The 25,672-nt window shown below is 48.3% G+C and overlaps 1 protein-coding gene across 2 annotated transcripts in view; it reads left to right on the forward strand.

Annotated features, from left to right (window-relative positions):
* Positions 1–25,672, forward strand: part of STK39 (serine/threonine kinase 39) — a 365,110-nt gene that overhangs the window by 147,264 nt on the left and 192,174 nt on the right. For both annotated transcript variants that reach the window (XM_075529482.1, XM_075529481.1), the window contains 2 exons: positions 7,424–7,472; positions 7,575–7,640. In XM_075529482.1, the coding sequence (XP_075385597.1) occupies positions 7,424–7,472; positions 7,575–7,640 (115 nt within the window). The remainder of the gene's footprint in view (positions 1–7,423; positions 7,473–7,574; positions 7,641–25,672) is intronic.

Here is a 25,672-nt window from a genome sequence, read left to right on the forward strand (position 1 = left end):
CGATACTCAGTGTACTTAATGATAGAACAGTGGGTTTTTCATGAGGTTGGTACTTTTGTGAAAACGTTATATGTAAACATACTGTCTTTAACAAATCATATTTAGTTCTTAATGATTTTGAAAGTCTTTCCAGGGTTTATTATATGATCTTAAATGCAATGTTTTCCCTGTTCCTTGCTCCCACATCGCTTGTAAAGATTCCATCCTATATTGGAATCTGTACTTCAGACCATTCTTAGAGACACCTGGTGGCACTGTGAATGGGTGTTGGAATGCTTAATTCCAAGGTCAGTGGTTCAAACCCACCATCTGTTCCCAGGAGAAAGACTAGACTCTGCTCCCATGAAAAAGTACAGTGTTGGAAACCCTTAATTGGGTCGCTGTGAGTCCGAATCAACTCCATGGCCATGGGTTTTTCGGTGGCTCAGTGTTTGTGTGTTAGGCTGCTAACCACACGGTGGGCGGTTTGAAAGCACCAGCTGTTCCCCCTGGTCCTGCGGGATGGCTGTGAGTCCGAGCCAGCTCCCTAGCAGGGCGTTTGGTTTGGGTTTGGTTCATAGTGGATGTATTTTCATCCATGGAGCATGAGCGTGGGAAGGATTTCTTTTAGACATTTTGTCTCTAACTTGATCTGTTCTCACTTGTTTATTTGTCCTCCATAGCACACACTTCTAGACTGTTAGGGACACACACTCACTTCTTTTAAAGAAAAATAGGTATTGGGTATGTATGTGAGGGATTTAAAGACATAAAAAGATTTATAGCTTGTGAGCATGAAAAAAGTGATATTGTTAAATTATTATTATATGGGATGGGATTTCATTTTAAATGCCTTTATTGCTGAGTTAATGGGAGGTACAGATGGATAAGCCCTGGACTACTAATTAAGGTGGCTGGGACAGTCAGTTCATACCCACCCAGGGGTCTCGGGAGCAAGGCCTGGAGGCCTGCTTGCAAAAGGCCACCATCCTGAAAGCCTTACGCGGGGGCCCTTCTCCTCTATTCTACCCACATGGGTCTCCAGGACTTAGTGTCAGCTCCATGGCTAGTGGTCTAGTGTGTGTGTGTGTGTGTGTGTGCGTGTGTGTACAGTTCTTCGACCATGGGTATTTTAGAGCTTTCTGCCTCTGCTTATTTTATTGATGGGCTCTTTGTCTCTGGTTGGAGTTAAATATGCCTGGGAATGGTTCTGAACTCTACTTTTCTACAGGACTAGGTTTCTTCCTCTGTCAAATGAGACGACTGCCACGTACCTCCTTGCTGTTAGGAAGGATTGCGATGGGGCAAGGAAGGCAGAACTCACAGTGCCTGGGAGTTCCTAGAGGCTCAGGGCTTCAGGGTCGTCGTGTATTTTCAGCGACACCCTCCCCTGCCTTCTTCATCTAGTGGCGTTAGTGCCCCCGTCAGTTTCCCTGCAGGATTTTGGGACTCTCCTGTAGTGCTCATCACACTGTTGGCTGGATTGACTTACACACCCAACTTCCTCATAGATTTAAGGTCTTGTTTGTTGTGGCGGGTGGGGTTCTGTTCACAGTGTCTGTTCTGCCCTCAACACTGTTTCTTGAAACCCCTAGGAGAATATGGGGAGCTTGGCTCTGGGGAGGTGGTTGTCACCCCACTGAGACAAATTTCAGCAGCAGAAACCAGGTGACGGTAGGTTGCGAAACGGGAAGAGGTGTGATGGTCCCCATTTGTCACTGCTGCTTGCAAAGAATCTGAAAGCAGTTGGCCGCACACACGCCCTTGGCCTTGTGGAGGACCCTCCAGCAGTGAGTGACGGGGATCGCCGAGGAAGAGGGGCCAGTGCAGGCTCGCTTGGAGGGCTCGTGGATCTTCCTGAGTAAGAGAGATCTGGAGTGTTGGAGCCCTGTGCCTCATCCAAGTGTGTGTTCTGCACAGGCGTAGACAAAGAATGTCTTATATATATCTGCATAAGGGACCAGCTCGCTACATCTTTAGAAAACAAACCAACCATCCTTTATCTTGTGGGTTACAGGCTTTGTGTGGAAGGACGCTATAAAAAGAACCAGCATTTTTTTTTTTGAAACAAGGGGTGGCGTTGCTCAGTTAAATCCATACGAAGTGTGGGCTTGAATAGTATTACTTTTGGAGGGAGTGGTGGGGCGAGGAAGGCAGAGTTGCCTGAGGTCAGTGGGCTCTTAGGATTTAGTAATACACGCTCTCAGAGCTGCTTAAATGGTTATCTTGTCCATCCCGAATCCTCTGAGAATCATTTGAATTCTCAGTGTCCCGTAGTTCATCCATATGCATTACCTGAATCCCTTGGAGAAGCTTGCTTCTGAGAATGTTGGTACACTTGCAGACCCCACTGTGTGGCTTCCTAACGGTTTTACATGAAATCATCATTCAAAGTCCAGGGCTTTATTTTGGCTGCCGGCAGCATTCTAGCATTGCTTATAAGACAGGATTTCTGTTTGTAATAGATCGACTGATTCTGCATTTGTTAGTGGCCATGTAAGACATGACGCTGCTTGCAGAGTTCTTTCTCCCGTCGTACTTGGCCAAAAGGCAGCCAGCATGGATCCTTCCACAGTCCCCAGCAGCACACAGGTAGTTGCTAGGGAATAAAAACCAAACCAAGTTGGAAAACACACACAAACAAAAACCCAACGTCAGCCTGGCAACATGCACCTCCGCTTCTCTCAAAACTTCTATCACGATCTCCCCTCCCTCCTTAGCTTCCTTCCTTCCAACTCCACCTGGGCTCCTCTCCCTGCCCTGCCACTTCCCCCACCGCCCCCACTCCTGCGCCAGACTTCTGTATCTAGAGCTGGCTTGGGTAGGGTCTGATTCAGAAACTGTGCGGACCTTTAATGATCCTCAGTATAGGATGTTAAGTCTATGGGTTAAAAGCAACTTCAGGCGGTCCCTCTTTTCTGCTCTCATCTGAGTGCTCTGGGCTTTGTGGCGGAAGGCTGGGAGGGGAATTGCCTGTTCCCCTGTACATTTTTGGTTACCATAGAAATGACCTTGCTGGGGAAGGGAAAGTATTTTCCCAGCCCTGTAGCTCAAGGTATGCCTGGCATCTTCCCAGACTCCTCTCTCCGTCAGTGGTGGGCTGTGGGGAAAAGGCGCTTGCTTCTTTGTATGCAGCGGGAGAAGGGGGTGGGGGTGGAGGTGCCAGGAAGAAAGGAGGCATTGACCTCCTCACCTAAGCCCTATAGCACTTCAGAGACTTCCTCCCCTTTCCATGAATTTCATGTTCATTGTCTCATTCTCCCATTCCACACAGTATTGAGCTTAGAATTGGGGCTTCAGGAACTGGGGGGTGCTGTCCAGATGCCTTTACCTCCCATTTGATCACAGCATGAAATGGAGTGACAGTGGACTCCTTAATTAGTTTGTTTATTCCCCCCCCCCCCCCCCCCCCCCCCCCCCCCCCGTGCTGTGCTCGGCATTGGGAAGATGAAACGGAGTAGTGTTTAGTGCCTGCCTGGGCAGGGCCTGTGACCTAGTGTGGTGGAGTGGGCCAGCCGCAGAGGGACAGGGGATGGCGGGTAGATGGGGGTGTGGACGTGGTGCAGGCAGTGGTGAGTGAACCTGGCTGAGGAGGGATGTGGGCCTCCAGTGTTGGATGGCATTTCAATGGGCTGGCTCGACTGATGGGCAAGGGTGTGCCTGATGGCTGGAGGGGGAAAAAAAAGAAAGAAAAAAAACCGCAACACAGAAAGGAGTGTGTGTTTGTCCTGAACGAGCAAGCGATGGTGAGAGCCAGGCCAGGGTGGCTGGAGGCAGGGGTCACGCAGGTGTGATGGGAAAGGGGCCTGGAGGGGTTATGTGCTCGGGCTTGTGCGTGCTACAGAGTTTTGACCTTCATCTCAAGCCCCGGCAGCCCCGGCTTTTGTCTTTGCTGTAAGCAGGCTGCTGGGCAGGCTGCTGGGCGGGCGCGTGGAGCGGGGACCAGGCTGCGGGAAGGAGGCCAGCGTGGAGGCAGCTGTATGGACCGGGGCGTGAGGGCTGCAGCCTGTTCAGTGGCCCATGGATCCCTCAGCCGTCCTGGTTTTCCTGCCACTTAATAGGAAAACGAAACCCAAGTCTCTTTGTATTCTCTTAAGTTTTATATTCAATTTTTGCTCTGTATGGTAACGCGAGCAAACCCAGCACTAGACCTTATTCAGCCCAGTCTTTTTTCCCCAGCCAAGTTCAATTTTCTAAAGAAACATCTGTTTTTAAGAGACCCTTCATTGGCACCTTAAGCAGGACCGGGGGGGGGGGACAAAGACATGCTCCCCAGATACGGGAGACCATTGGCAGGGGTCAGCCTGGGACCCAAAGGTTTGCTGATGTGCACTGCATTTTGCAGAGGGGCACCGGAGGTCCAGGAAAACTGTCACACATGCGTGATAGGCAGCAAGAGAAACATCAGGGTCACAGGTGGGGTTACGCGAGCAGGGCCACAGATGTGGTGGCGGACAGAGGAGATTGGTCCACGGCCTCCTCACGGCAGTCAGGGCTTGACTCGTGTCTGTGCAAGCACCTGCCCCCAGTCCCCCCTTCCCCAGCGGTCTTTAATGGCTCCACTGTGTGCTCTTTCAATAGCTCTTGCTGTTGTCTCTGATGCTCTAGTGTGACTCTTACGCCCACACAGTGCCTTGACTGCCTGCTTGTTGTAAGTTAGGATAAGGGGTGTGTACGGATGTCATTTTCACTATTTAAGAAAACCCGGGTGGCTCACACGTTGGGGTGTTAACTGCAAGGTCAGCAGTTCAGAAACACCAGCCACTCAGCCTGAGAAAGACTTTGTACTTAAAGAGGTGCAATCACTGAAACTCACACACAGGGGCATAGATAGATAGATAGATAGATAGATAGATAGATAGATAGATAGATAGATAGAAACTAACTCACAGGGGCATAGATAGATAGATCTAAATAAATAAATAGATAGATCTAAATAGATAAATAGATAGCTGCTGATCAGCAATAGGATCGTATACCCCCAAAGAATCACTTATACAAAATTAAATCAGATAACATAGTAGATTCCTTTTTTCTTCTTCTAGGGCATAGTAATATCAGTTAAATTCTTGAGTTTATCAAAAGATATAGCCCACAGTCATTGTAGAATGGGGCCGACCTGTTGTTTAGAATTTTATCTAGTGAAAGCAGTTAGCAGTCAGTGGCTATTCATAGCAGTGGATGTAAGAATTAGGGGTTCTTTGTCCAGTATCTGTAATCAGTGGGTCTACTTAAAATCTGGGGGGAAGAGTAATAATAGCGGAAATGAAGAAAAAGTCTGCTTAGAAATACAGTTGATGGTCTCTGTAGACTTACATAACTTGTACACTGACACTCTTAGAGAAGCTTCCTAAGCCTTTCATATGCTTGGGCTTGGCCTCTGGGACAAATTAGTGGAATTTTCTGGTTCCAAAGCAGTCATTTCCTGTTAAACTTGCGCCTTCCCCCAGCATCATCTTATTTGTCCCATTGATAGTCGTTGCCTGGGAGAAAACCCAATGGTTTGTACAGTAATAATTTTCAACCTCCTCCCAATTTCTTTGAATATGAAAAATTGGAACCATATAGAGAAGTTGAAAGTATAACGTCAAATATACTTGTGTCCCACCAGTTAGATTAAACAGTTGTTAGCATTTTGGCACATTAGCTGTATCTCTCTATCTACGTTTTATTGTATTCAGCGGTTCGAAAGTAATACACTTAGTACCTGGATGGGTTGACAGCCCTTCACAAAGAACATTTCCCCCATAATAAACCCCACCATGGTTTCCTATACGTCTCTGATCTAGCATATTTGGACAGTTCCAGTTATTTCCAAATGTCTCCCCGTGTTTATCTCACATCTCGTCTCAGCAAACCCAGGCTTTCACCCAGGGCATTTGCTATATTTGATTGTTTACTTATGAAGCCTGTTTTCTTCTAAAACCAGGCCCCCTTTCCTTCCCCTTGCCCTGTTCCCTCCTGACACTGACTTTTTGAAGCGATAAAAGCCATTTTTCTTGCTGACTGTCCCAGGTGGTAGCTTTATATGCCGATTTCCACTGCCACTTTTATGGGGAACTGTTGACAGAGGTTTGCTATGAGTTGGCATCAACTCAAAGGCAGTGAGTATTGATCTGAAGGAAGCTTGGGGGCACATTGGGACTGGGGGGGGGCACTAACCCATGTTTCCATAAAGATTTGTAGCCTGGGAACTCCTCTAGAGCAGTTTTATTGCCCTACCCGGTCGTGATGAGTGGGAATCGCTTGGCAATGGGTTTGGGTTCATGGCTGAAGGAAGCTATTTTGAAAGCGTGCCTAGCTGATAAATGGCATAGCAATGACCAGTAGAAAGTGAGTATTCTGCAAACGCCTATGACATACCTACGTATTTTAGGCAAAGATGCCCAAACCATTAAGGGAAAGGTCTTTTGGCAACTTGTTCTTCATACGTTGCTTTGAAGTGTTACGTGAGAGTCCATAGTGCTTGTCATGAGGAGCACCCCTTTTACCACAGAGCGCCTTGGGGCCTGCAGACCAAGGATGAAGTTTAACACCAAGGACAGGCGAATAGCCCAACATGACACACCTCCACTATGCTGTGCATCGCCCTGACGCCTTCTTGGCAGACACGCTTGAGTAAGCATACTCATCTGGACCATAGGTTCCCAAGCTTGCTTGGCGCACCAACCCCTTTTTAGGAAAAAGGAAAACCAACAAACAAAGAAACAAAAACAATTCCTCAGTGTCCCTTTGGCAATAAAAACTCCTCCGAATCCACTGATGCCTGCCCCCTCCCCCGCCCTCACAGGGCAGGGTGGGCTGTCACCCACTTGGGGAGGCTTTGGCCCTCACTTCAGTTCATGGGGGACAGACAAGTAGGAGACACAAGTTTGGCATCACCACCAGGAAATAGATGTAGTCACTACCTGTAAGCGAATTTGCATTTTCTCAATCCATGTTTGCTTTCACCAGAAGAACAGTAGCCCGTTTACCTTTGAGGCAGACACGCGGGGCCACACGGGGCCACGTGGGTTGGCGGGTGCTTGCAGCAGCTGCTGTTCCTCGGGGGTCTTTGTGCCCACGAGTCTGCGGTTTCTAGGGTAGGAGCACATTGCAGCCTGCATTCCTAAAACAGAGGAATTTAGCTCAGAGACATGTCAGCCTGCCACCTTTTAGAAACAGCGAGCTCACTGAGCAAAGTGTAAGGGTGAAGGATGGAAAGTTGACCATGCCCCAAGAATGCTGCTTCACGGGGTTTAAAGGTCTTGCAGTGGAGGTGTTTGGAGCGGACTGGACACTTGGCCTGCTTTCCTGGGTGCCAGCCTAGGGCGAATTCAGTTCCCAGCTTTGCTCTTCCTAAATGGGTCTTCCAGAAATAACTCTGGGATTAACTTGTTTCATCAAGGCGGTGTGTTTATTGAGTGGTCATTGTTTCAACTCTAATTTATTATTGATCTTTCAGGCCCACAGCAGCAGAACTTTTAAAATGCAAATTCTTCCAGAAAGCCAAGGTAACATGCTTACAAAACCCACGTAAATCTGCTATTTTGAAATCACTCCGGGTTTCGGGTTGTGAGATTTGATTTTAACCTTCCTGGCTATTTGTCTTGCAGAACAGGGAGTACCTGATTGAGAAGCTGCTTACGAGAACACCAGACATAGCCCAAAGAGCCAAAAAGGTAAGTACCGCCCACGCTGCCCGTGTGGCTCCTGGGAGTCACTCTGCACCGCAGGAAGTGAGACCCATAGAGAAAGCGGGCAAAGGTGCCCTCCGAGTCAGGATGCTGAGGTTGGTCCATCAGGGGCGGGCAGCCTGCATTTGCTCTTTGGTTATCTCAGCCTGCTGCAGTGTGTTTGAGTGGGGCGACAGCGAGCACCTTACATGCTTTCAATGTCCTAGGTATCAGTTTGGCCTGAGGATGGTTTGGGGGCAGGGGGTGGTGGGGGAGAGCTTCAAATGCTAGAGAGTTCAAAACTGCCCTGCGACGCCTTTCACGTGGGTGTTCCGGAAGAGGTGAGGTTCCCGACCGCTGTCTGAAATGGCAGAAGAAGGAAAAAGAAAACTTCCGTCCGTCCGTCCGTCCGGCCTGTGGGATGTAGGCGCTCTCCTTCGAATGACCCGCGTCCCTTTGCTTGGCCTCCCTTCTGTTCACTGGATTGTGTTAATGATTACCTGGAAAAACTTTCCACTCGAGGGTTTAGATTCTTTTCTGGGACGTGCGTCTGTGAGTTAAGACTTGCCACTGGCACTTCTAAAAGCACCCACCCACAGAGGAAAAATTTCAAGCTGCTTTTGCGTCTACACTTTTTCTGCTCAAAATTTCACGTGCTGCTGCCCTTCCCCGTGAAGGGTGATTTTCCAGTCCTGTTTCCTCTCCGGAGCTTTGACGCTCTGAATTCAAGGGCCGACCAGCACCGCTGGGCCACGTTTCCAGAACGGTTCCTCTTCGCTCCCACACCCAACCTTCTTCCTCAGAGTCACTGGCCTCTGCGCACTGAGTCTCTTTCTCATGTAGTCACTGCCCACACTGCTCCTGTGTCCCTCTGCACCACGGCTCAGAACGGTCTCCTCATCCCCCTGTACAATTGGACACCTGCAGCAAGCTTCTCCTCCTTCTGTCTCTGTCCCTCTTTTTGGTTCCTTCTGTGGACCCCGCTCTGAGAGTAACTTTCTGATCACATCACTTACGTACTCAAAAGGAGTCTCCGAAATGAAAAACCACCACGAGGGCCAGCCGATGAACAAAATAAAAACAAAATGAGGGGGTGGGGGCGGGGTGGAGAAAAAAAGGCTTCTTACTTGTAATGACATAAAGACTAAGCCTCTTTACCCCAGAATTCACAGCGGCATTTTATTTCTACCCTTATTTTCTATGTCTTCCTTTATATTCTAACCCAAACCAACCAACCAAACCCATGACCATGGAGTGGATTCTAATGCACAGTGACCCTCCTCCGCAGCTTTTCCAAGATTGGAGATGTTTATAGGCTCAGACAGGCGCCTCGTTCTCTTGCGGAGTAGCTGGCAGGTTTGAACCTCTTACCTTAGTGTGAGTAGTCCAGTGCTAACCAGACAGTCCTACCAGGGTCCCTATCCTTGTATTCCAAACACCAGCCACACCAAACTACTCTTCCCTGTCCCCAACCTGTACTTCCTCTTGGGACCTTTATCAGTTTGGGGTAGGGAGAATGGGAGAGGGTGGGGGAGAAGAAGCAATCTGCTGTGGCCGTAACTTCCTTTCCTGCTTTAGGAATGTTAAATTACGTATTAAATATTAGGGTGCTCTGTGTCCCAGACGTCATTTTGTATCCACCGTAAAGAATACGCAGCAGAAGGTTTGAGAGGTGTACTTTTTCAACTCTGCATTCTGCCATTTACCTGGGTTTTGACGTCAGCGCTGAGCTTTTGCTTTCATTCTCCCCGTCCTATGGAAAGTGGCCAGCCATCTCGGGGACACACAGAGGACTTAGGGAGACGACGCCATAGTTGTCGAAGCATCGTGGAGACGAGCGAGTGGCCCATTGTGTCGTTCCCTGGCTGCTCTCGCGCTGGCTGCTGCCTGGCCTGGCGCTCATCGTGCAGTGCAGTCTGGGTGTCAGCTGCTCTGCGCTCCTTGCCCAGAGACTCCAGGGCAGGCTTACTGACGGGGACAGTGCTACGATTGGGCACTTCTGTGTTAGAGTAAGCTCCCCAAACGTTTGCTGCCTGTGGACATAGAGGCTTGGGTGGACCGAGCAAAGGCTACAAGAAACTGAGTTCATTGCCTTGCTTTGAACGCCTCAAATTCTTAACGTACATGAGTTTCAAGCATCCTTGTTACTAGTAGGCAAGCGCCCTCCGTCCCTCTGGCTCTTCATGCAGGTAAGCAATCTTAACATTCCTTACATGAAGCTTCTCTGGGAGACGGGGCTCTAAGCAATGAAAAACAAACAAACACACAACAAATCCAAACCCACTGCTGTAGAGTTGGTTCCACTCGTAGCGGCCCCATGGGGCAGAGTAGAACTACTCTCTGGGGTTTCCAAGCCCGTCTTCTCGTTTTTAGTGTAAAACAAAAGCAGCAGCAGCATTTGCTCCATGGGTATGCCATCCCCCAGCCCTGAGTCAGCATCACCTCCTTGGGACCCCATGCTGCCACGGGGCGGCTGTGCTCTTTCCAAACGCTGGTTTTGTTCTTTTTAAAAAGAAGTGATCTCCAGACCGGTTTTCTGTGGTGCCTCTGGAGGGACCTCATTCACCGTCTAACCTTTCAGTAAGCAGCCAGGTGCCTTTACTGTCTCTGGTTCTAGGGACTCTGGCCACTGATCTGCTACTGCTGCGGCCTCGTAAGTTGATTTCGAGTCATTGTGACCCCATGTGACAACAGAGAAGTGTCCCACAGGGCTTTCTCCACACAGCTGCTGGTGGTTGTGAACCCCCAACCTTTTAGTTAGCTTCCCTGTTGGCACCACCCGTTTCCTGGTTGCCTTGGAGGAGGGATCATCTTGATTTTCCCTTACCCTAAGTTTTCTGCCTATCAAATGGAAATTCCATTCAACTCCAGGCAGGCGGTGAAGGTTAATGAGAGATTTGAAGTTCCTGGATCACAAGGCGTTCTGTAAATTCTAAATGAGAACATACTAATCATGGCCCATGAGAATAGGGCTAAGAGCAGTTACATAACTTCTTTTCAATGTTTTATTTATCCTGAGGATGAGAAGAAAAACTTTAATAGCCATTACTGTTTCTCACGTGACTCTCTAGGGGCCTGTCTCCCGCCATCTTTGGGGGTTTAAAAGCTTGACCACATGATGTTCTCTCATTTACTAGATGCCTTGTGTGGGGGAAGCATGTAAATAATTCTGTTAAAATTTAATGCAGATGCTCGGAGCTGTGTGCCTTTCCCTCTAAGAACAGTCACGCACCACAGTTGGCTAATGTCTAAGTTCTGTGTCAGTGACACAAACCTTGAACTGTCACATCCACATGCATATTCATAGGCTTCCCTAAGCCCCCTATCAGGCAGGATGGGGGGCTGGGGAACGAGAAGGCGCCCTGGTGTCGGAATGCTGAAGGATCCGCCAAAGGCGTGTGGCCAGGGCTGGCGTGACTTAGAGAAATCGAATACATAGCTCTTCTTTTTATTGCGCTTGCCAATGTTTTCATGGGAAATAAAATTCCTGCTTGCGTTCGCTCAGTGATGAAACTGAGAAAGCTGGAAATGGTTCCCTTTACCGGAAGGAAAAGGATTTTTGTATGACTGCTACAGTTGAGTAACATCAGTGGGGATTGGAAAGACTGGGCTGTCACTTATAGGCCCCAGAATTTATTCTCTGAGGCTCAAGATTTATTTAACATTATCTATCCAAGGCTGCTGGCTCCATTTAATCCTCTGATATGCTTTGGAACCAATGGGGTAGGAATATTACACCTCGCATCTTTTTTTTTAAAACTTTTTCTTCTTTAACCTTTTGTCAGTCGGATGAAGGTCTACAGATCAGATCAGTTACATTCAACAGTTCATACACCTTTTGTTTCATTTCATTGATTGCAGTCCCCGCAATGTAACATCATCACTTATCCTATTTCCTCCCTGTGCTTCCTAATTTCATTCCTCCATGTCTCCTCACCCTTTTCCACTCTGTCTTTAGGGAAACACTGCCCTGTTGATCTGAAATAACTGACTGTTCTAAGGTGGGTGCACCCCCCTAGTTCTTGTTTCCCATGTAGACCTGTCTGCTGTTTAGAGGAAAATTGAGCCAGCGTGGATATCCATTTTCAGACCTGGAGGATGATGAAGGGCTGTAGTGTCAGGGCTCCCGCCTGTCTCTCTGACCTTGAAGCCTCATCTTCTTGGCAATGATTTTGACTTTAGTTCTGCATTTTTCTCCCGCTGTATCTCTGGCTGACTTCCTAATGTGATCCCTTTTTGAGCAGTTGGTTGTGGTAGCCAGGCACCATTGAGTTCTTCCAGTCTCAGCACCATGGAGACTGATGGCCACTGGGCTCATTGCTTCCATGTATCTTTCAGTTTCCACCACTCTTCTTTCCTCTGGACAGAGGAAGATCCATCAACAGTTAGTTGCCTCTGAGGTGGCCAATCATGAGCTTTTAAGACCCCAATGGTTAGTTAACCAATGTAAGCCATACAACATTATCTTGATGGATTATGCTATGCCAGTGTACCTTGGTGTCCCTGAGCTCCCAGGCCCCTGTGACGTATTCCTTCCAGACATTTAGTTATGCCTACGGAGAGTTCACGACTTTGTGGCCCTGTGTGCGTCACCAACCTTACCAGGCATTCACACTTGTTTAAATGTTTCATATGTATTGATAACTTACACTATCTTCTTATAAATTTTTATTTAGAAATAACTTCAGACTTTCAAAAAAGGTATAAAAGGACTACAAATAATTCATATATATATATATATATGTGTGTGTGTGTGTGTGTGTGTGTGTGTATCTCCTGTCTCTCTTTTACAACTCTTCAGGAGAAGTTGTAGCTATGACACCCCGTCCCTCTAAATAGCTCAGTGTGTGTTTCTCTAAAACAAGGATTGCTTTGACACAGGAACGGCACAGCACACACAATTAGGAAAGTAGCACTGACCAAGCCCCACTGCTTAATTTGCACACATCCAAATTCTGTGCCCCCCCAGCCATCACACTTGCACCTTTTATCTGGTCCAGGATCTGATCTACAATAAGCCGTGTGTTCACTTTTAGTCTCTTTTCACCTAGAGCTGTCTTTCTTTGCTTTTTCATAACTTGGACACTTTGGAAGAGTGTAGACAGGCAAGTTATTCAGTTTGGATTTCTCTGATAGTTTCATCATGATTGGGTTCCAATCATGCATTTGGGGGATGGGGTGAGGGGACAGACATGAAGAAGCCCAGTCATGGTTTCTCCATATTAGGAGGCATATGATACCGATTTATTTCCTCATTGGTAATGTTCATTTTGATCACGTGGTTTAGTTGGTACCCACCTGAGTTCTTCATGATAAAACACTGGTAAGTAAAATGCAGACAAACCAACCAACCCATTACCGCCAAGTCCGTTCTATAAGCAGAACTGGACTGTGGCCCATAGCGTTTCCAAGACTGGTGGTGTCCAGCTGTGGCCCCTTCTACTACCAGCCAAGCCCTTGAGCACTGCGCCTCCAGGGCTCCCCGTAAACATAACTAAATAGAAAGAACTCGTTCATGGTGTGTGCATCCATTACATTAAACATTGAAAGGGAGCGTGACTCTCCTCACCACATTGGCTCACATGGCTGTGCATTCATGGGACACTCATGATAGGATTTCCCTGTCTCGGGTACAAGGAACATTCAGCTGGAGTGTGATGCTTAGGCTTATGAAGGAAGTGGGGATAATGCCACTCTAAGCTCTCTGGTCAACTTGGAGGCAAGGCTCGTTGGATCTGCAAGCTACTCGTGGTAGTAATTTCTTTCAGCACAATTAATGCCACACTAGATCCAAGGAGCTGAGACTGAAGATGTCCCAAACACCCTGTCTTCCAAGATGCCCTTGTGCTGCATTTTACCCCACTTCCTCCCTTGAGTATACGCCTTCAAGACTCTGAGCTCGAGTCACTGCACCAGCCCACACGATTCCATGGCATTTTGAAGAGACGACTCTGGTGGTTGTGGGTGTGGTTCAGTCCCAAATCTGAAGGTCCAGCAAAGCAGGACAACATGTAGGGTCCAGAGCCAGAGGCTCCACAAGTCAAGGCCTCCTACCTTCTACGAAACCTCCATCAAGAAATAGAGGTGCGGCTTCTTGTCTTAGAGCAGACCATACCCCCAAAGGAAACAAAGGATGACGCCTATAAGTCAGAAACTCTGGTAAAGCAGTCTTCAAGATGCCCCCAAGGAACCAGACGGTGCGACTTGGCTCACACCCTCTATGAAGTCAAGTTTTCTTGCCATCCTGTTCCCGTCCACAGGGAGCCCTGGGGGTGTAATGGGCTGGTCACTGAGCTGCTCACCAAAAGATAAGCACTTGAAAAAAACAGTCGCTCCCCAGGAGAAAGATGAGGCTTTCTGCTCCCATAGAGTGACAGTCTTGGAAACGCACAGGGGCAATTCTACCCTACCCTCTAGGGGCGCTATGACTCAGTATTGATCCCATAGTGAGTTTGGTTTTGGACAATCCTGTCCAATAGTATAGTGGAGAGCACCTTCCAGAATAGGGTTATAATCACAGGCAAAAGGCTTGTGACTAATACATCACAAAGAATTATAGCTAGAAGTGTCATCTTAGTCAATTACAAATCAGTACGTAATCCCCCTGAACCTGATCTATAAACTGGGGCCCGAGGTGCCTACGCTGTATTGCCACGTGGATTCGAGGTGATCCGTAAAGACGTCTGGCACTGTGCATGACGCATACCTGTAATCCTGCTTGTTATTACCATAAAAATAGGGAGAAACCATCATTGTGACTGTGGAAGATTTAGAGACACTTGAACAGTCCTTGGTGGAACTGAGACTGAAAGAGGGGCTTGGTAGGGAAGGCACGTATGGGGCGATGGAAAGACTGTCTACTGACATTGCTTTTTTTATGGAGTGGAGACGAAGTTTGGGAAGCTTATACAGAGCAAGGTGAGAACTGCAGTCGTGAATTCACAGTTCCTGCAGACACCTGCCCTCACTTCCATCTGGTGCTGAGAGTGGGCGAGAACCCGGGCTCTTCTCACTGCAGGGTCCTTCCCTACCACGAGGTGGCGTGTCTGCCTGCCTCAGAATGACTCCAGTGAAAGCCACAAGCAGTTGATCCAACTCTCTTATGGCTCTCAGATCATCATGGCCCGGGCGGCTTCCTGACTGATGGGAGAAAGTTGTGCTTGGAGATGAGGGTCAGGACAGGTATGGTTATCACCATTACAGACGTGGAACCAGACCCAAATGGAGGGGGAGCGACTCACCCGAAGGCTAGAGACCTAAGTAGAGGCATGGGTGCATCCCGATTTTTACTGTAGATTCTGTGCTCTTGACCAATCAAACTTCAGAAGGATGAAGAGGATGAAAGTGGAGAGGAAGGACATAGAGATGGAAAGGCAGACAGAGCCCAGTGGTGGGAGTGGGAATACAGGGGGTATTTATCATGATGCCTCTTTCTCAGAGCAAGCAGCCTGCCATTGAGCACACGTGAGGCGCGTGTCCATGCCTCTCACAAGCAGTACGAGCTGCTGTCATCGGAGGCACGTTGGAAGGTTACGTGGACCAGCAGGTATGGGGGGAATAAGGTATTCTGAAGGGAAGAAAACTGGCTAGTGAGAATTTGGTAGCTTCAGAAGTCTTTGAATCCCTCTCAGAAGCTCAGTTTGCAGTTATAAAATGGGAAGGAAAAGCTAAATGCAGTATTTTTTCGAGGACAGAATTAGGTAAGTCATAGGTAGTGTGGTTGGCATAAAGCACTCAACACAAACTCATTGCTGCTGAGTCGGTTCTGATTCCTAGCGGCCCTAGGGGACAGGATTGAAGTTCCCTGCAGGTTTCCAAGGCCATGCATCTTCACAGGAGTAGAAAGGCTTATCGTCCCAAGGAGTGACTGGTGATTTTGAACTGCTGACCTTGTGATTAGCAGCCCGGCCTGTAACCCATTAGGCTTATGCCATGGTGCTAATTGCTACCACTAGGATAGTTTTATTATCATGTGTTGTTAGGTGCCATTGAGCTGGCTCTGGCCCATGGGGACTTTATGCACAGCAGAAGGAAACACTGCGTGGTCCTTCACCATCCTCCCCCTTTCCTGGGCTTGAGCCCATTGTTGCAGCCACTGTGTCAATCCACCTCCTTCCTTTTTGTTGCTGCCCCCCTTCCCCGCCCCACTTTACCAGATGTGACGTCCAAAGTACCTGTCCAAGTGGTGAGATGAAGTCTTGCCACTCTTGTCTCTAAGGAGCACTGGCCTTACTTCTCCCAGGACAGATCTGCTTGTCCTTTTAGCTGTCAATGGAACTTTCAGCATTCTTCGCCAGCACCATGCTTCAAATGCATTGATTCTTAATATTGAGGGTCACATAGACGGCTTTTGTTATTACTGCAGTTTTGCTAGTATGTAATGTCACTGTTGTTTTTGTGACTTTCGCAGTGCTGCTTGCTGGAGACCGCGCTTTGCTGTTCCCCTTTCTGCTGCTGTTGTAACTGCGGTTTCACTTGCCACCACTGCTTCGCGCACACGGGCCCGAGGGGCAGACAGATAGCAGCACAGAGTCATGGCACCGAAGCCTGCCTTGAAGTGAGGGGGACAGTGCGCACTTTACCAGACATGCAGGTACCGGAGAGCAGCCGGCCCGCCGGCCCGAGGGGGCAGGTGCAGAATACAAGCCTGTGCTACAGAAGGGTGGATCGTAGAGCAGGTAGCTGGGACACATTGTCAGAGGAGAGCGAGGGAGAGCTCATGTTTATTCGGCGCGCTCAGCACAGGAGGCTTTTGGTTTGCGTTTTTCTCAGTTACTGCAGGCAGCCCTGGTGGAACCGTCCGGTGAACACTGGGTCGCTAACTGCAAGATCGGCCTTTCAAGTTCAACAGGTGCTCCGTGGGAGAAGGATGAAGTTGGCTGGCCGTGTAAAGGCTTACATCCGCAGAAACCCTCTATGGGACCACTATGAGTGGTGCGATTGTTCTCACGAAGAGAGTTCATTTCATTATTGGTTGTTGTTAGGTGACATCTACCCTGCCCTGTACCAGCCTCACAATCGTGAGGAATCAACCTGTTTACTTTTTGCATTACCACCATCAGTGAGATTCTAAGTAGCAGTGCAGAAGTTAAGGTAGAGTAGCTCACGAAGACTTTATTTTGTTTTTACTACAATATATTTTGAAATATAAGTAGAAAAGGATTATGCGAAGGGACTTCTCCAAGTTCTTGGATGATCTTTTAATTCCATTTTTTCCACAGAACTTTCGAAGCCCCCTCATAGATCGCCTGTAGGTGAAGCCATCCGGAAGAGCCCTAAGCATCACCCCGGTTCCTGCACTTCTCTTCCTTCCCATTGGCAGCCTTGGAAATAAGCCTAAGGAGGTTGACAAAAGCATATTTGAAAGACGGTAGCCGGGTCACTTTATTCCCATCTAGGCTCTTCTGTGTCACGAAATAGGCGCATTGACTCTGAATTTCTGCAATGACGGCCCCCCTCTCCGCTGCCCCCTTCTCTGGTACCGTGTCAAGATTAACCGTGGTGATCCCCGGTTTGGGCCTGCCCGGCAGGGGGCAGCACTGGGTGGGCGTGTGCCCGGAAAGGGGGCGGGGCTCCCAGGTGGTGCCGCGCGCAGGTCTCCGACGCGCCGGAGCTGCCTCTGAGGTGAGGGTCGGCCGGGTCGGATGGGGCGAGTTTTGTTTTTGTTTTTGTTTTGACTGAGACCAAGACATTGAAGGGTGGATGGTCTTTCAGGAGTTTTCATTATCACCGCTTTCGTGGCCCCTCACGTTTTTGTAGCAGCGAATCGGAGCAGCCTGACACCGGCGATTTACACGGTTGATGTGAAAAACACAAGTACCCATTTTGAAGAAGGGATTTGAGGCGTTTTTCAAGTATTTTGTGTGGGTGGGTTCATAAGATCCTGGGGGGTGGGGGTGCCAGGCCCTTTCCAGAGAGTTCTTTAGGTTTGGCGATCTCCTCAGAGCCCGGGAAATAGGAGGGGCGCGAGTGGACTTGCTTGTCACCTGTTGGGGAGGTGGATGCGCACCCATCTCTAACGAGTGTCCCTTGTAGCAAAGGTTTCTGATCAGGTGACCCAAGGAGACCCGGGATGGATTTCCATTTGGGGTGTCTTTTCCCGCGGGACCCCGGGAGGGAGCTGGTGGCGGTAGCTGAGGGGGCTGTTTTTCGGAGTGAGAGCGGAGCACCCCGTCGGCCAAGGGGGTTGAAGCTATCGCTCCTCGTGCGGCCTGGAGCTGGCCCGGGGCTCCCCAGGGCTGGTCCCCAAATCTCACTCAGCGCGCCCTCAGTCAGCGTCCCGCGGGGCGGGCCGCGGCCGACGTGGCCACTAGGGGGCGCCGCGCGACAGGGAATCGCCGTCAGCTCTGCGCACGGGGACGTGCGCGGGGCAGTCGGTGTACAGCGGTCCGGGCTTGCCTTTGTACGTGTGCCGGGAGTGGATGAGCCAGAGGCGAAGGGGGTGGGGGCCGGGAGGGGGGGGAGCGAGCCAGCCAGCCAGCCAGGGGTTGAGAGCTGAACTTTGCGATGGGCTGGCGACTGTAGAAAGGAAGTGCCTCTGTTGTGGTGGCCCCTTTCCGGTGCCGTTTGACTTGGTTTTGAAAGGCTGTGCTCTGGAAACGGTGATGGGCCAACCGTGGCGTTCTTGTGTCGGGGGCATGTCTGTGTTTTCAGATCAGGGTATCCTTTAAAGACTGCTCCCTTGACAGAGCCTTAAACAGTCTCATGGAGCTTGGTTCTCCAATGGAGATTTAAAAGTCATGGCACAGGCGGCCCTGTGGCATAGTGCTTATGCGTTGGGCTGCTAACAGCAAGGTGGGCAGTTCGAAACCTCCTCCTGAGTAAGACAAAGCTTTTGATGCCTGTAAAAGTAACGGCGTATGTTTTGAGACACGCTGTTTTCATAACTTCAGTGTGGAAAGAAATGCATTTTTCTGCTTCTGGGAAAAGAATGAGCCCTATTTCCTGTTACTTGGGGTGGGGGGTGGGGCGGAGAAAAAGCCAGTGGCCTTATTTCAAAATGATAATTCAATTAGATTTCTTAGGTTTGCATATCCAAGTGCATTATGGGTTTCCTTTTTGCTTGTGGGAATTTTGTCCGGTCTCTCAAAGTTCATGATGAGATAACTGTTCCAAAACTTCATTGGTATTCATCTGCTGAGAAGTCCTTCCGAGGCTGGTTCAGCCCTTCACCTATCCCTCTGAGTCCCCCGAGGACCCCTAGCAATCCATTAGGCAGCGGCTGCTATCTCTCAGGCACTGTGCCTCCATTCAGCATTGCAAGTCTCGCTCATGAAGGAACCAGCCTGGAAGAATGGACAGGCATTTGGCTGGAAATGCAGAAGGACTGCCATAGAAAGCTAGCAAAAGCCCATGTGATCTTTTGACAGCTCCAATGTGATTGTGTCTTCTCCCCGATTGAAAACTCTTCAATGCCTTCTGGTTACTTCCTGGGTTAGGCCCCCTGTTCCTGCCACTTACAGGAGGAGAGCCAAGTCACATGCTGGATAAGCACCACACAAAGCATCTCTTGATCTATGTTTGCCAACACCCCAACTTAGACCTTACCTTCAGCCATGTAGCCCCTGCCTTCTTGGTACAACATACCCCTCTGAAAGCACTTGTTCTACTGTTCTACGACTACACCCCTCTCTGCGAACTCTGTGCTTTTTCCATGGTGATGCATTGTACTGGTCCTTTGGTTTTGAATGCCTTTCCTCTACCTTTGTATCATTCCACCCATGGCATCTCTCTGTGGTGCTTTGTGCTGACATGCACCTGCTCCTCTGATGGTTCTGCTAGCTTTCATCTGCATGATGCACATGGGGGTGTGGGTTTGTGGTTGCACTTGCTTACTGCTGTTGAAGTTTGCTTCTTTATACTTTTGCTTTCTGTGTCAGACAGACTGGGAGCAGAAATGTGAGCCTGTGTCCCCAGTACCTTGTACTGGGTCTTGGTCAATCAATAGCTATTTTGTGAATTGAAGCTCAGCAAGCAAGATTGCCAAGCCCTGACGACAGTCTTATGGGAGCTCATATGAGAGCGTGGGGTCTGGGGGGCAGGGAGTAAAGCCAGCCTGCTTTCATTTTCAAAGAGGAAAGTTGGAGGTATTTTGCAGTTGGCTCTATATTCTTGTATTTCAGTCACTTGTATTTTGTCACTATGGGCTTACCTGATTCTAGCTTTAAAATCCTGGGTATCACCAATTTGCCCCATGCCTTGGGTCAGCCAGCTCGCTTTAACTTACCCTCTCCCACCTTCTCCCTAAGGCAGCATGGTTCGATTTTTCATTCCCTAAGAATTTTGAATTGCACAATTTGAATGATTTGAGAGAAAAATTATAACCCCGGCCTCTCAGCATTTTCTGCATTGTCATTTTCTCTCCCAGCCAAGGTGCAAGCCATGGTTATGATTACCCGAAGCCATGCATAAATAGCGAGGTACTTCAGAACTAGATTTACATGAGTTTTTGGTTATCTCTCGTTTTGGAATACTTGTTAACCTCTCTCCTCATTAAAGGGGATTATTTAAACTCAATGCTTTGTGTCATGGTCCTGCAAATCTTCAAAAAGGCCTAGGCATTTTGGAAAAGGGGCGTTGACGGTGATGGGAAGGAATGCCATGTTTGTGCATCTGTAGGAAAGGCAGCCTCTATGAGCAGAGGGGATCTGGATGTCTTACCCTTCTCTTCCTTCCCAAGGACCTTGTGTTGTGGTCGCTCAGTCACAAGGACTGTGGTATGGCCAGCAGGGGGCACAGTACACATGCTATAAAAGAAAAAACAAAAAAATAGGGTTGGCCCTGCTGCTTCCTTTCTGCGATCAAATTTGATTAACGTAAGACAGATGCAGAACTGGTTTGTGATTATTTTTCTAAAAGGCCAGAAATATTGTCATTTCACAGTGTGTGTATGTTTTTCTTTCCTCTTCTTTGAAATGTAATTTTTAAAACAAATGAAAATACAAGGGGCCCAAGACAGGGTTACTCTTTGATGTAGGCTTTTCTGAGCTTCCCATTAAATGATGCCTGGCCATTTCAAACACCGATTTAAAAGAGTGCATCAGGACTTAACATTTTTTGTTTCACACATACAGATTTTCAGAAAGGAATGTTGTCCTTGTACAAATTGCAAAGCTGTGAGCAAGCCAATAAGTTCCAACAGCAGCCTTTTAATTTTACCCAAAATTTCAAGTGCTGGTTGAAGTTGTTTGGCAATAAGTTTACAGGCTATTGTGGTTGAGCCCTGGTGGCGCAGTGTTTACATGTTGGACTGATAACTGCAAGGTCTGAAGTTCAAAACCACCAGCTGCTCTGCGGGTGACAGATTGGGCTTTTTTGTACCCATAAAAGGGATATAGCCTCAGAAACTCACAGGACCAGTTTTACCCTGTCGTACAGGGTCTCTGTGATTCGGCATAGACTCAATGGCAATGAGTTTGTAGTTGAATTTGTCTTTGAAGTGGGTAGGGACTGGTACTGCTCAGAAGGAGAAGGCCCCTTAGGGAAACATGCTGAGGTTGCTCACCAACCTGTGGAAGTGGTAGAAGGTAGACAAAGGAGAGAGAGGAAGGAGAGAGAAACCAGGCTCCCCGGAAAGAAGTGGGGGAAGTTCCAGGACCAATTCCAGGTCAGTGAGCTGACACTGACAGATGTCTGGACTCGGAGGTTAAGACCAGGCTTGACATCGTGAGACAGAGTCCGGCCAGGCTGCTTCTGCCACCCCACTTTGAGGGTCAGCTGAACCCTGGGGCTTCATTTCTGAAGTACAGAGGGGCTGTGTCTTTTCACTGATACTTTCAGTGAAATTCAGCTCCTTTATCAGGCTCCCAGTTTTCTACAAGGCTTCAGCCCCCATTTTTCTCTTCAGCCTTTTCTCATAATCTCCACCACTCACTCTTAGGCTCCCTCTGCCCCATGCAAGACCCGTGCGGATGCTGTTGCTCCTTCTGCCTGGAAGTGTTGACCTCTTCCAGCCCCTTCAGACCTTAGTTACAGATCACAGAGTCCCTCTTCCGGAAGACAAAATTGGGAACATAGTGCATGTATGGTTCCGTAACCTGCATTTTAATTTAATGTATGTGTGTACATCTTTTTGTGTCCAGAAGATTTGTATAGTTGTTTTGAATGATGGTATATTATTTTACTGAAAAAGTGGCAGACTTAGTGAACCAGCTTGTTCTTGGCAGATATTTAGATGTCCAGTGTGAAAAGTAGCTATATTGCTAACTAAACCATGATGAGCACCATTGTTCATGCCTTATCGCACATCACTCAGTACAAGCACTCCACGGGCAATTTCAGCTCATAGAGGCTGCTGGGTTTGAACTGCGGTCCTTGCAGTTAGTCGTCAGCATGTAGCACACTGTGCCTGCCACTAGGGCTCCTTTTATTGCACACAGTGTTACTTGTTTTTTTACGAGTGGAATTACTTGGTCAAAGACCATCATCAGCCTTTTAATGAATGATGCACGCTGCTGTACTGATGTTGGAAATGGGAATGAGAATATCTCACGGTCTTGAAGCCTCAGTCTCAGGTCTTTCATCTGCAGAGCAATATGCTGTGCGTCCAACACGCACACAAATACATGCCTAGCTGGGGGCTTACCTTTTGTTGTTAGGTGCCTTCAAGTTGGTTCTGACTCGCAGTGACCCTATGTACACCAGAATGAAGCCCCGCCTAGTCATGTGTCATTTTCATAATTGTTCCTAATGTTTGCAGCAACTCTGTCCATCCATCTTGTCCAGGGCCTTCCTCTCTTTCGCTGCCCCTCTATTTTACCAAGCATGATGTCTTTCTCCAGGAACTGGTCTTCCCTGATAACATGTACAAAATGCATGAGATGAAGTGTCGCCATCCTTGCTTCTAAGGCGCGTCCTGGCTGTACTTTCCCCTACTTTATTTAATGTAATATTATTTTTGATACTGAAGTATCATCGGCGTACATTACTTTTATTTCATTTTTTTCCCCCTGTCCGCAATGAACTATTTTCTACAGCCAATTTCGGATCTTCCAGCAGTTTCAGACTTCCAGTAACTTTAGTGAGCTAAGATTGTGCCATACACTGGTAAACGGTTCGATTCAGAGCCTCTTCCTTAGGCCCAGCTTGGGGGCCCGAATGCTCAGAGCCATTAAAGGTAGTTAGCAGAGAGCCATCGGCGGTGAGGAGTGCTCTTACTCTGCGGTCTTGGACAAGGAATGATTCTCAGTGTGCGGACTGGGCCTAGTATGCAGTGTTAGGAGATGTTTTGGGCCCATTATTCTGTCACTGTAATCTCTTCTGTCAAGAACAAACAAATGATATACCAGATGCCAGCCTGAGAGTAACGACCAAGCCATTGTCATCATCCACTGGCTTTTGGCTCTCCAGTGCCATTCAGGCTGTGCCAGGTGATGTTCCGGAGCAGCCTCGCCAGTCAGAGCGTAGTTTGGATGCTGGGGGTTTTCTCTGTTATTTGTCTTGTTATTCACTCTCGTCCTGCTTCAGATCTCCTGAGAGCCTAACTGTTCGTGCTGCTTCAAGTCCAGACCCCACTCTCTCTTCCCCTCCTGAACATGGCATAGGGTGGGGTTTTTTGTTTTGTTTTGTAAAGTAAGACCTTGAGATTACACTCTCACTGTCCTTTGCTGACTTTGAACCTTAGGTGAGTCACCCAGCTTCTCTAAACCTTGATGTCCTCCGCTCCAACTGCAGCGGGTTTTTGTGAAGCTTTCATGTGACAGTTCTATCAAAGGCTTGTGTTGTCTGGGTTCCATAGCTGCCCTTCCCCCTCCCTGCTGCCCTTCTCTCTCTGCTTCGGAACGTTTGCCAAGGGGGGAAGTTGTGGATTACCCAGAGCAGCTTAGGGAAGTGTTTAAATGTCGTGCGAGGAGTGCCTTTTAATTGTCATAAGGAACCAATTGTGGAAGGTTAGTGAGTTTCATCCTGTCCCCCTTCCATTCTCCTTCTTCCTGCGTCTGCGGAGCACAGTGTCCCAGCAACCCCAGCCTAGTTCTGGAGATAAAGCTGTCTGTTGCTGCTCTTCTGCCAAGGTACACTGAACTAGTGGTATTCTGTCAGAACATCGAATGATGGGACTTTATAAAAAGCTATCATTTATTTGTATCTCAGTTCTAAGGTCTCCAATTTCTTAATTACTTTTTCAGGACACATTTTTAAGTTTAAATTTAAAAAAGGCCTTCCTATTTATTGTAGGAGCCCTGGTGGCATATAGGTTAGTTATTGGGCTGCTCACGACTGCTAGGTCAGCAGTTCGAAACCACCGGCTGTTCCAAGGGAGAAAGATGAGGCTTTCTGTCTTCCCTTACATAATTGCAATCTTGGAAACTCAGCTCTACCCTGAGAGACCCTACCCTGTCCTACATGGTCACTATGAGTCAGCATCGACTTGATGACAGTGAGTTTGGTCTTGGGTTAATTTATTGTGTACGAAGGGGTTTTAAAAAGTTCATGGAAAAATGGAGTTGAGAGATAGTGGCGTTTTCTCTACCAGATTTTCATTGAACAGTTCCAATGACTGTGTTAGAACAAAGTGAAAGTCTTCTCTAGTAAATACATAAATCACCTCCCTCCTATCCCACCCCCCCACTCTCCCTTCAAATTTTCTATGGTGTCATGGTCCCCCGCCGTGCCTCCTACTGGATCCTACCTGCCCTTCTCTGACTTCCCTCCTCGAGAGATTGCTACCTGTTCCTTTCCCACTGCTGTAAATTGCTGCGCTGACTCCCGTCCACAGGGACCGCTTGTGTGCAGCGTCCAACTGCTCCATAGGTTTGTCAAAGCTGTGACCCTTTGGAAGTAGATTGTCAGGCCTGTCTCCCAAGGCACTTATGGATGGACTTAAACCACCTACAAGCTAGTAGGTGAGTGCTTAACCGTTTGCCACCTCTCAGGTGCAAATTTAGAAGCAGTTATCCCTAAACCATTGTTTCCAGACCTTACTGTGCAGATACCCTTGCCTGCAATGCAAAGACTCATGTTCAGTTGGTCTGGGAGCAGGGCCCAGACAGCTACATGTTTCGTGATCAGGCCAGGAAATCAGTGCAGGGGATTGTAACTTGCTTCCCTGGTGTGAAAGGAAAGAGTACAGCTAACTGCAGTCTATGAAATAACCATTGGCTAGTCCTACTTCATGAGTCCACAGATGTAAAGGCAAATGCCTGCCCTTCCCTTTGTCCCCTGGCCTTGGGGCAGTGCTGCTCCACCTTTCGGTTCTTTACTCTGAGTGCACTTTTTAACTCTGAGGAGCCTTGGTGGCATAGTTGGTGACTCTTTGGGCTGTTAACTGCAAAGTCAGGAGTTCAAAACTGCCAGTCTCTCTGAAGGAGCTTTCTACGTGTGTGGGGTCTGGGTGGATCAGAGAAACAAATTCATGAACACGCATACGTGTCTAAGAAAGGATTCTATAAAAGAGCAATTAAATACTGAGAAAACATTCCCAGCCCAATCCAGATCAAGTCCATAAGCCCAATATGAGACCATATGTCCCATACCAATCTTAAAAGTCCTCTTCACGGAGCACATGCAGTGACGCCGAATGCAAGAAGATCACAGGCCAGTCGGTGGGTCGGTCTCCATGTGGCTCCTTCTGTTCCCAGGGCACAGGGTCAATCAGCATAGTGCCATGTGCCTTGTCAGTAGAGTGTCTTTCAGGGAGTGAGCAGAAAGAGAGAGAGAGAGAGGGAAAAAAAGAAATACAGAAATCCCCAGAATCCTCAGGAGAAGGCCATGTCCACACAGAGGCCTCATTGGCTATACAGTGATTGACAGGCTAGACTCCACCCCTTCAATGGTAATCCTCTCAAACTGACAACAAATTAGATAACTACCACACTCCTCTGGTAAAGAGTTAGTCTCTGAAACTCACAGGGGCAGTTCTACCCTTCCCTCTAGGGTCCCTATTTGTTGGCATCGACTTGATGGCAATGAGTTTGGAGGTCTGTGTGTGTGTGTGTTTAACTCTGGATGCCACTGACCTAGCCCTTTTCTAGTTATTACATGTGAAATTGGCCTTGTTCGATGATGTTCTCACCTGTCCTCAGTTGAGACCCCTCTTCCCT

Source organism: Tenrec ecaudatus, chromosome 13 (assembly GCF_050624435.1).
Source record: "Tenrec ecaudatus isolate mTenEca1 chromosome 13, mTenEca1.hap1, whole genome shotgun sequence".
Classification (NCBI taxonomy): Eukaryota; Metazoa; Chordata; class Mammalia; order Afrosoricida; family Tenrecidae; genus Tenrec; species Tenrec ecaudatus.